The sequence below is a fragment of the Myotis davidii genome, unplaced genomic scaffold (assembly GCF_000327345.1).
Source record: "Myotis davidii unplaced genomic scaffold, ASM32734v1 scaffold6, whole genome shotgun sequence".
NCBI lineage: Eukaryota > Metazoa > Chordata > Mammalia > Chiroptera > Vespertilionidae > Myotis > Myotis davidii.
Window position 1 is genome coordinate 10676079 of NW_006383011.1, and position 9766 is coordinate 10685844.

Below are 9766 nucleotides of genomic sequence, written 5' to 3' on the forward strand. Positions count from 1 at the left end.
CCATTGCCTCCCGTATGAGTCCCCACTGGGTATGGAACCTGCAACCTAGGCATGTGCCCTGACTGGGAATCAAACCAGCAACATTTAGGTGCATGGGATGTTGCTCCAACCAACTGAGCTACACCAGTCAGGGCACCAAGTCACTCTTGAATCCTCCCCAACCAGTTTCCTTACCCTGCCATGCATCTGAAATTGTGCCTGTCAAGGTCAACAATGATCTCTTCAGGGTAAGGCAAAAGTAAGTTTACAGTTGTGAGTATGCAAAATACAGTTTATTCTTGTCATTATTTCCCATATGAACAACTGTAAATCTCCTTTTGCCCCAACCTGTATAGTCCCAATCCATTGGCCACTGTGGTCCTTACCTTACTTGATTCTTCAGCAGCATCTCTCTCCCTGGACACGCTCTCCACTCAGCTTCCGCGCTGCCGCTCTGCGCAGAATAGTTAAGAGAGCAGGCCTGAGATGGTTATCCTTCCAAGGAGCTTACAACACTGGCCCTGAGATAGCATTTGGGAACTTGATTTTCAGCAGAGTTCCCATGGTTCCCTAATAGAACCATTGATCCATTGCTTCCTGCATGCCCCACAATGGGGATTGAGCCTGCAACCTGGGCATGTGCCCTAACTGGGAAACAAACCATGACTTCCTGTTTCATAGGTCGATGCTTAACCACTGAGCAACACCAGCGGGGCTAATAAATTATTTTGATCCCAAACAAACACGTGTTAGTATCTCTCATTGATTAAAAAAAAAGTTTTCTTGAGTTATAATATCTTTAAACTACATTCTCTTCTTTTGCTTCCTCTCATAGAAAACTTCTTGAAATATCCTCTCTATACATGCTCTATACTCCCTCACCAAGTCACATGTTTTTAAAAAATCCTCACTGGAAGATATGTTTTTACTGATTTTAGAAAGAGGGAAACGGGGCATTATTTCCCATATGAACAACTGTAAATCTCCTTTTGCCCCAACCTGTATAGTCCCAATCCATTGGCCACTGTGGTCCTTACCTTACTTGATTCTTCAGCAGCATCTCTCTCCCTGGACACGCTCTCCACTCAGCTTCCGCGCTGCCGCTCTGCGCAGAATAGTTAAGAGAGCAGGCCTGAGATGGTTATCCTTCCAAGGAGCTTACAACACTGGCCCTGAGATAGCATTTGGGAACTTGATTTTCAGCAGAGTTCCCATGGTTCCCTAATAGAACGATGGCTCACTGTGCCTAGCTAGACGGTATAAACAGTGTGGTTTATGCTGAACACCTGCTTTCCTTCTGGGAACCTGGACTTTTGCAGGCAGAGGGTGCCTACATGGTCAGACCCCAGTAAACAATCTTGGGCGCCGTGTCTCTAATGGGTTGCCCGCAGCAGAAACATCATAAACATGTCGCTGGGCGTTTTCATTTCTGGGGGAAGAGCATGCTCTGCATGGCCCCTCATGGGAGGAAGAGGACATAAGGAAACTGCCCGGGATTCCTCCAGACTCCAGCACTGTTTTCCCCTTCTAGCCCAGAGCTGTGTGCGTACTACATCACTGTGATCGATCTTAGCTGGGAGTACAATTACCCGCTGATTCCAGTGAGCCTCGGAGAGAATATCCATATCCGAACAGAGAGCCCTAACCTGCCCTGGTTTTCCTTTTCTCTTGCTCCTTTGTTGGTCTGTCCTGCTCTGCCCCACTTGGAGGCCTCAAGGATTTATTGTCTTCTCTTCTCTATCCTCTTTTTCAGGTGATCTAATTTAGACCCTTAACATTAAATATAATATCATCTATATGCTGACAACTTCCAAATTTATATTTCCACTAACTGTAGAAAATGAAATCCAAATGCCTACTGGTCCTGAATCTTCACTTAGGATCCTTGTACTGCGGTTGTTTGTTTCTTTGTTTGGTAAGATTTTTCCGTTTATGTTCAAAAAGGATTAGTCTAAAATTTCCTCACTCCATTTTGGGGTCAAGTTCGAATTAGTGCTAGCTCCTAACTGCAAACTGCCAAGGCATATTTTTAACCTCCGTCACTTACCTCTAAAGCACCTCACTGTCCACCACTGGCTCTCTCTTCAATGTACTGGTTATTTTTGTTATGGCAATGACAATGACGTTCAGAGTTATCTTTGTAAATGACAAGGCTCCTCGTGTGATGCCCCTGCTCAGTGCTTACAGGATAAACCACAAACACCTGGGGAAGGCATGCACGACTAGCTGGAATCTGGTCTCAGCTTTCCTTGTCTCTTCTCTTGCCATTATCCACACTTTCTGTGCCCCCACCACACAGAAGTCATGGCTACCTAGCCTATCCAAGCCTGCTGAAAACGCCAGGGCTTTCTACATACTGATACCTCTGCCTGGGGTATACGTATCCACCTGACTTCAGGACCCTAATGACACTGCTCAGCTTCCCCCAGATGTCTGGTGACTGCCCATAGCACGGTATTCATATAACTGAAATAGCTCTGGGAATAAAAATCTAAAATTCTTAACCCAATTTACAAGGCACTGTATGATTTAACTCTGTTTACCTTCTCAGTCTTATCGCCCCCTTTCCCTTCCCTCCCTGAGCACACAGATCTTTTCAGGGCTCTCAAATGAGCCAAGTTCTTCTGCCACGTCAAACTTGCCCTCGTACTGTTTTCCTCGCTGGATCGTTTCTAATTCTCCTTCTGAACCCTTCATTCACCAAATGCTACTTCCTCAAAAAAGTCTTTCTAGGCCCCCTGTTCTACACAATCAGAGCCCTCTTCTTCCTATTAAAGGATTTAATGAAATTAGAATTAAATACCTGTAGGATGAGTTGTTTGATGTCTGCCTGCTCCACTAGACAGAGAGCTCCATGATACCAGGAGTTAGACCAAAATGGATCTTTTAGGAAAAGAAATATTTCATGTTAAATTTTAAATTGTGCGTATTTTTAGCATACAAATCTCTTCTCACCTGAACCTGTCTATATTTTATTTACAAACACACAGATAGCTTTGTGTGAATGGTTTGTGGTATAAAAATTGTTAAATTAAGGGGGGAAATGCCAGCTCCATGTTTAGATGAAAGCATTACTAAAACAGGGACAACAGAAGCTTCATGGTAAGATGATGATTCAACAGAACTAGTTTAGCAGAAGCTGAAGTTTAGAGCTGAGAGTGACTATGGAAACATAAGCCCCCATCCTCCAAAATTAACAGAATTATTGGATGAGGCATTCAGTATTTCCATCTGTGTAAAGGAGTTTGAATTACAGTCAGTCCTCAGTTAATGTCATCAACAGGTTGTGCCTTTAAGAGAACCAATATAAACACACACACACAATTTCATCATAGGCTAACTGATATAAACAAGAGTTAAGTTCCTATGGTATCTTATCAACATTATAACTAGAGGACATTGAGGACCTGCGGTAGTTTCATCTAGAGATCTTAAGAAGATTACAACTGACATTTGTTACAATTTTATCTGTTTACTTGTTTGTCAGTCCACTAGACAGTGAACTCCTTGTGGACAAGTACTGTGTCATTCATTTTATGATCTCACACTTGGCACTCAGAAGGCAGTCAATACATGTTTACAGAATTAATGGATATATATTTCATGGTGGAGAACTAGGGATTTGATATTTTACAGACCCTTCTTGTGGGTCTGTAAATTAATATATACAGACTGTGGAGAATTAGGGATTTAACAACAGATCAGATACAGATGAACAAAAAATTCTCAGAACCAGAAACAGGTCTGATAAAGTTATTGAGAATGAGGTAGAGCGACAAAGATTTGGGAAGTGTAAGAAATAATGGAGATCAGAATGTAAAGATACAGATATCTAATAGGAAGTCTATAAGGAGAGAACAAAAAAAGTTGTGAAAATAGATGAAAATTTTGTAGACTAATAAAGGATTTGAATCTTTTAAGAAACACAAATCCCTTGCAAGATTAATAAAAAGCCCACATGAAGTTACACTGTAGTAAAATGGCAAAATGCCTAACAAAAAGAAAAACTGTAAAATAATAAGAGAAAAATCCATTCCTTTAGTTAAAAACTGAACTCCATATTTGAACTTTAGTGCAAATGAAGTGAAGTGGATAGTATGACTGGATAAAAAGGATTTTTGGATGACATATTCAAAACTTAAAAATCATACAGGGACTAGAAAAAGTCCTCATTTCTCAGGTCCAATATTCTGGTGTCTTTTAATAACTGTAACAGCAAGAGTTTGGATATTTGATTATACTAAAATGACTCATTTTTAAAGATTATGCTCTGGCAACAGAGATTCATTCACTTGCCAATATATCCCCAGGCCTAAATACATCAGATATAGAAAAAAAGCAAGGCAGGAGAAGGCATGAAACTAACAACCTATTCTTTTGTTCACTGTTAAGAAGTGAATTATCAAGTAGTGGGCCAGTAAGTACATCAAAGATAAATATTTGATTGATAACTATCCCTGCCAATTCCTCCACCAATGTTTTCCATGCAGGGATATTGTATGTTCTGGGTCTTCTAAGAAGGGCGATTACAGTCGGCTCCTTCAGGGGTCCGGTAAGAAGCCAATGTCTCCCTCAGGGTCTGAGTGAAAGAGTAATGGGCTGTTATCGTTGGCAGAGTATTCTGAGCTCTACGAGATACAAAAAGCTTGGAAGTTGGTCTGGGGAGAAAACTGACCTCAGATTTTGGATTATTGTCTTCAGGGATGAGAAGACTACGTCACCCAGAGAAACTTAAGGTCTCCCAACCTTCTTACTTCAAGGGGTTTCAATAGTATTTTCTATTGAACTTAACAAGAATAACAGAAAGAGACTTCATCTCTTTTGCTCCAATGATTCTTTTTTAAAATATATTTTTATTGATTTCAGAGAGGAAGGAAGAGGAAGAGATGGAAACATCAATGAGAGAATCATTGATCAGCTGCCTCCTGCATGCCCCCTACCTGGGGATCGAGCCCACAACCTGGGCATGTGCTCTGACCTGGAATCGAACCATGACCTCCCAGTTCATAGGTCGATGCTTAACCATTAAGCCACACCAGCTGGGCTCCAAGAATTCTTTAATCTTTGCCAGTACAGACATCCAATCCCAGGAAACTTGGCATCACCTGGAACTGCTTCTTTGAAATAGTAAATCCAAACATTCCTGTTCCTCCAGATCCCATGTTCAGGCTAATCCTTGTACTGCATCAGGATCTGAGTCCCTTGACTTCTACACTCTCTGCTTATTCTGCCCTATTCACTTTAACTTTGTGAGAAACAGTTTGCCACACAATACACTTTTTTGGTGTATTGATTTTTTAAGCTTATTATTTTTTAAGATCCAAAAGACTCCAGAAGAATCTTTGACCTTCCCCCCTAACTACCTAAAAAAATTTAGTAGATGACCTGCTCCAGAAAGAGAGATATTATTATAGATAACTATAGTTTAATCTGAATTAAGTGTGATTGATAGACAGGAAAGAACCTAGCTAAGTCTTCAATCAAAGTCCTCTTGGTGTCCCCTTGTTAAAGATGGTTCAACAAACAGTTGTTTACCAAACATTTGCTTTTTCACCTCCATGTGAATTGCCTTCTCCTTTGAAGCCTCAAGCCACAAGCTCAACCCCCCTGAACCTCCTACCCCCTCCAGAATGGCATATAAACCTCAACTGGCCAATTTGTCTTTGGGTCCTACATTCTTATGGAATCCCATAAGTACATACATAAAAATGTGGTCATTTTCTCCTGTTAATCTTTCTCATATCAACTTGATTATTAGACCAGCCAGAATAACTTAAAGGGGTAGAAGGATGTTAACCACTCCCTTTCAAATATTCTCAACTCAATTATCTCTATTTAGAGAAGAAAATCCAATGAGGTCATGTAAGTAAAGCACTGTCTGAGAGAAGTGCTCAGCCAATGGTAACTAACACCACACCTTCACCACCACCAACAGACATAACATTCCCTTACTCCTTTGTCATTCTATCATACCAGCCTGTAGGTACACAGCCTGGGCTGCTAAACATTATTGGAGAAAATCACTATATTGTGCAGACAGATGATGGCATATTATACTTCCGACCTTCAGGGTCAAGCAATTCTGTTTCTCTAATTTGTTTTCTGAGTTTTGAGACTACTCTAAACCTCCCTCAATCTCCTCAAATCTCCTACCCATTCTCCTTCTCTTGCTTCACAGAAAACAAAATACAACAAAACAACAACAATACCCCCCCCCCCCCCACACACCCCCCCCCCCCCAAAACACACACACAAACACACACCAAAAACAGGAACCACTGGAAAGAACTTCTCCAACTTCCAGCTACCAAATCTGCAAACCTTTCTGCATGTGCACCTCCCTCCCTTGCTTTTCTCCTCTGGCTCTGGAAGTAATTTGGAAACTGCTCAGGGCCAGACTCCACATTCTCTTCCATTCTCTGTCATCTTCATTCACCTATCTTCAGCCTCTTTCCACTGGCTACTTCTAGCCAATATTTAAACATTTAAATATATCCCACCTTCAAAATTTCCTCCTTTTATTTCAGCTAACTCCTTATCTATCTCTTGTTCTCCTCAAAGTTTTGTTGTTGTTGTTTTTAGATATTTTATTGATTTTTAGAGAGAGGAAGGGAGAGGGATCGAGAGATAGAAACATCAATGAGAGAGAAATATCATTGATCCATTGCCTCCTGCACGTCCCTACTGAGGATCTAGCCCCAAACCTGGAATCAAACCAGTTACCTCTTGGTTCCTGGATCAACGCTCACCACTGAACCACAGCAGCCAGGCTCACCCAAAGTTTTTTAAAAACACAGTCCACATTTGCTGTCTCTATTTGTTTACTTCCATTTTTCCATTGTCATTGTAATCTGGTTTCCATTCCTACACTCCACTGAAACTATTCTTTTAAAAATATATATACATTTTTTTATTGATTTCAGAGAGAAAGGGAGAGGGAAAGATAGAAACATCTATGATAAGAGAGAATCATTGATCAGCTGCCTCCTGCACGCAACTGAGGATTGAGCCCACACCTGGGCATTGAGCCCACAACTCGGGCATGTGTCCTGACCAGGAATTGAACCGTGACTTATTGGTTCATAGATCAAAGCTCAATCTCTGAGCTATATTGGCTGGGCTTAGCTGCTTCATCAGTAATTCCGAGGAACCCTCTCAGTTCTCACTCCATTTGACCCATCAGGACCTTCTGTGGGGTTAATCACTTCTTCCATCTGAAACACTGTTTACAAGAATGCCATTTTCCTAGACCTCCTCCTCCCTCTCCCCCTGCTTCTTGAGCATTCTTTGTGGTCTCTCTCCTTTCTCTCTCTCAAACCCTGAGTTCCTCAGAGTTTGGTCAAGGACCCTATTCTTTTCATGCTGTTAAATTAATTAAACAAGGAGATCATTAGACTGAGGTGGCACTAATGCTTTGGCAGCCTACTTAAGCAAGCCAAAATCTAGGTGTGCCTCAAGGTTATGAAATCTAAATGCCAAGGACAATCACAAACAACCCACTAGGCTTGAAGCCATAGCCAATCAAATAGTTTCCTTTATTGGCTTCAACACCTTCTCTACTGTATAAGTCTTTCCCCTGGCTCATGTCAGTGGAGCACCCTTAATCACTCCAGGTTTGGCACTGCCCAACTGGAATCAATGGTTGCTCAGATAGACCCTGGTGGGGTAGCTCAGTTGGTTAGAGCATTGTCCCAAACACTAAGGTTGTGGGTTCAATCCCTGGCAAGGGCACATATAAGAATCAACGAATGAATGCATACATAAATGGAGCAACACAACAAATCCATGTTTTTCTCTCTCGCCCCTTCCTCTCTCTCTCTCAAATCAATTAATAAAAATGTTTAAAAATTGTTGCTCAAAATAAACTCTTCAAAATTTTAATTGGCTCAGTTTATCCTTTAACAATACTCTGTATCTCACTCCTTCCAATCCATGTATATGCTAATCTATATCCCAGTTTAGATCGCCTTCCTTATCCATTATGTCAAAATACTTAGCCATCCCGTAGGCATTCTGCCTCCAAAGCTGTTTCTGCGGTGTCCTCTATCTCAGGGAAAGGCTTCACTATTTACCTGGCTTCCCAAACCAGAACTCGGACATCATCCTGTCTCTTCCCTCTACCTCACTCTTACAAACAGCTATCAAGCCCAGGCCTTTCTACTTGCTGAAATGGCTCTCAAATCATTTCAACTGACATCCAGGCCATCGGGTCACATCTTAAGGGATCCTCCGGTACCCAACCTCGTCTGTTCTAAATCATTCTCATTCAAAGCAGAGTGATTGCTCAAAAAATGTAAATGACATCATACCACCCCTATGACTAAAATCTTGCAAACTTTCTTGTTGCCTGTAGGATAACGCTCTAAAAAAATCCCTAACATTTCCTCTGCGGTCTCAATTCTTGCAGTCAATCTTCAGCCACTCTGGAATTCTTTGAATTCCTAGAGCGAATGCATACTTGAGGCCACAGAGATGTCCCCTCAGGTGAAAGATACTTTAACAGCCTTTAAATGTGGAATATATATATATATATATATGTATGTATATGTGTGTGGTGTGTGTGTGTTTGTGTATATATATATATGTATATATATGTATATATACACTGAGTGGCCAGATTATTATGACCACCCCATCAGTACTGCGTTGGGCCACCTTTTCCCTTCAATACTGCGGCGATTCTTCTTGGCATTGACTCCACGAGATGTTGAAAGGTGATGCGAGGAATCTGACACCAGGCCTGATGAATAGCACTGTCCAGTTCTGTGAGATTGGATGGTTGTGGAACCAGCTGCCTGATGGCTCTTAACTTCGTCCCACAAATGCTCAATTGGATTGAGATCTGGTGATTGTGGGGGCCACCTAAGCAAGGTAAATTCTCCCTCATGTTTTTGAAACCCCTCCTGCACAATACGAACACCGTGGCATGGCGCATTGTCTTGTTGAAGGAAGCCATCTCCATTGGGCTACACCATCAACATGATAGGATGAACCTGATCAGCAACGATACTTAGGTATGTTGTGCTATTCAGACGTTGTTCCACACGAATTAAAGGGCCTAAATCATGCCAGGAAAACATGCCCCAAACCATAACACTGCCTCCACCAGCTTGAAGGGTTGTACTCATGCATGTGGGGTGCATGCTTTCATGCTGTTTCCACCAAATTCTCCCTCTGTCATCTGCATGATGCAACTGGAAACGTGCTTCATCCGACCACATGACTTTTTTTCAATGCTCGACTGTCCAATCCTTGCGTTCCTTTGCGAATTGGAGACGTTTTATCTTGGTAACTGCAGACAGCAAAGGTGTTCGAACAGGCCTTCGGCTTCCATATCCCATACGATGTAGTGTATGGCTAATTTGCCTACAAACGTTAGGTGGTCATAATCATCTGGCCACTCAGTGTATGTATTCGCTCTAGTAACGGACCTGACACTCCCAAATCCCCCCAACCCCGCCCCAAGAGTGAACACCTCTTTAGGTGTTCCCGAGGCATCCCGTACTTATCTAGCAATTACAGTGTTGTCTTGTAATTGCTTATTCCCTAGGGCCTAGGGCGGCCATGGCTCTGCCGGGCTAAAGCCCCGGAGGGCACACACCTGGAGCTCTTTAGTTCCCTTCTAAAGGTCAAAAAGAAGCGCCTGGCACACACACAGCCCAACGCCTCTCTGCTGAATCCCTTCTTTGGAATGAGGGTGGTGAAGAGGAGGACTTCAAGGGGTCAGAGTAAAAGCAGAAAAACAAAAAACACACCTACGAGTATCACGTGGGTGACCGCGGCTCCG

The 9766-nt window shown here is 42.2% G+C and overlaps 1 protein-coding gene and 1 pseudogene across 1 annotated transcript in view; both read right to left on the reverse strand.

The window, feature by feature from the left end:
- ACYP2 (acylphosphatase 2, muscle type) overlaps window positions 1–430 on the reverse strand; it is a 149141-nt gene extending 148711 nt beyond the window's left edge. The window contains exon 1 of the mRNA XM_006778600.2: window positions 371–430. Within this exon, the coding sequence (XP_006778663.1) occupies window positions 371–388 (18 nt within the window). The 5' untranslated portion in view covers window positions 389–430. The remainder of the gene's footprint in view (window positions 1–370) is intronic.
- Window positions 1–9766, reverse strand: part of LOC102773040 — a 14413-nt pseudogene extending 4647 nt beyond the window's left edge.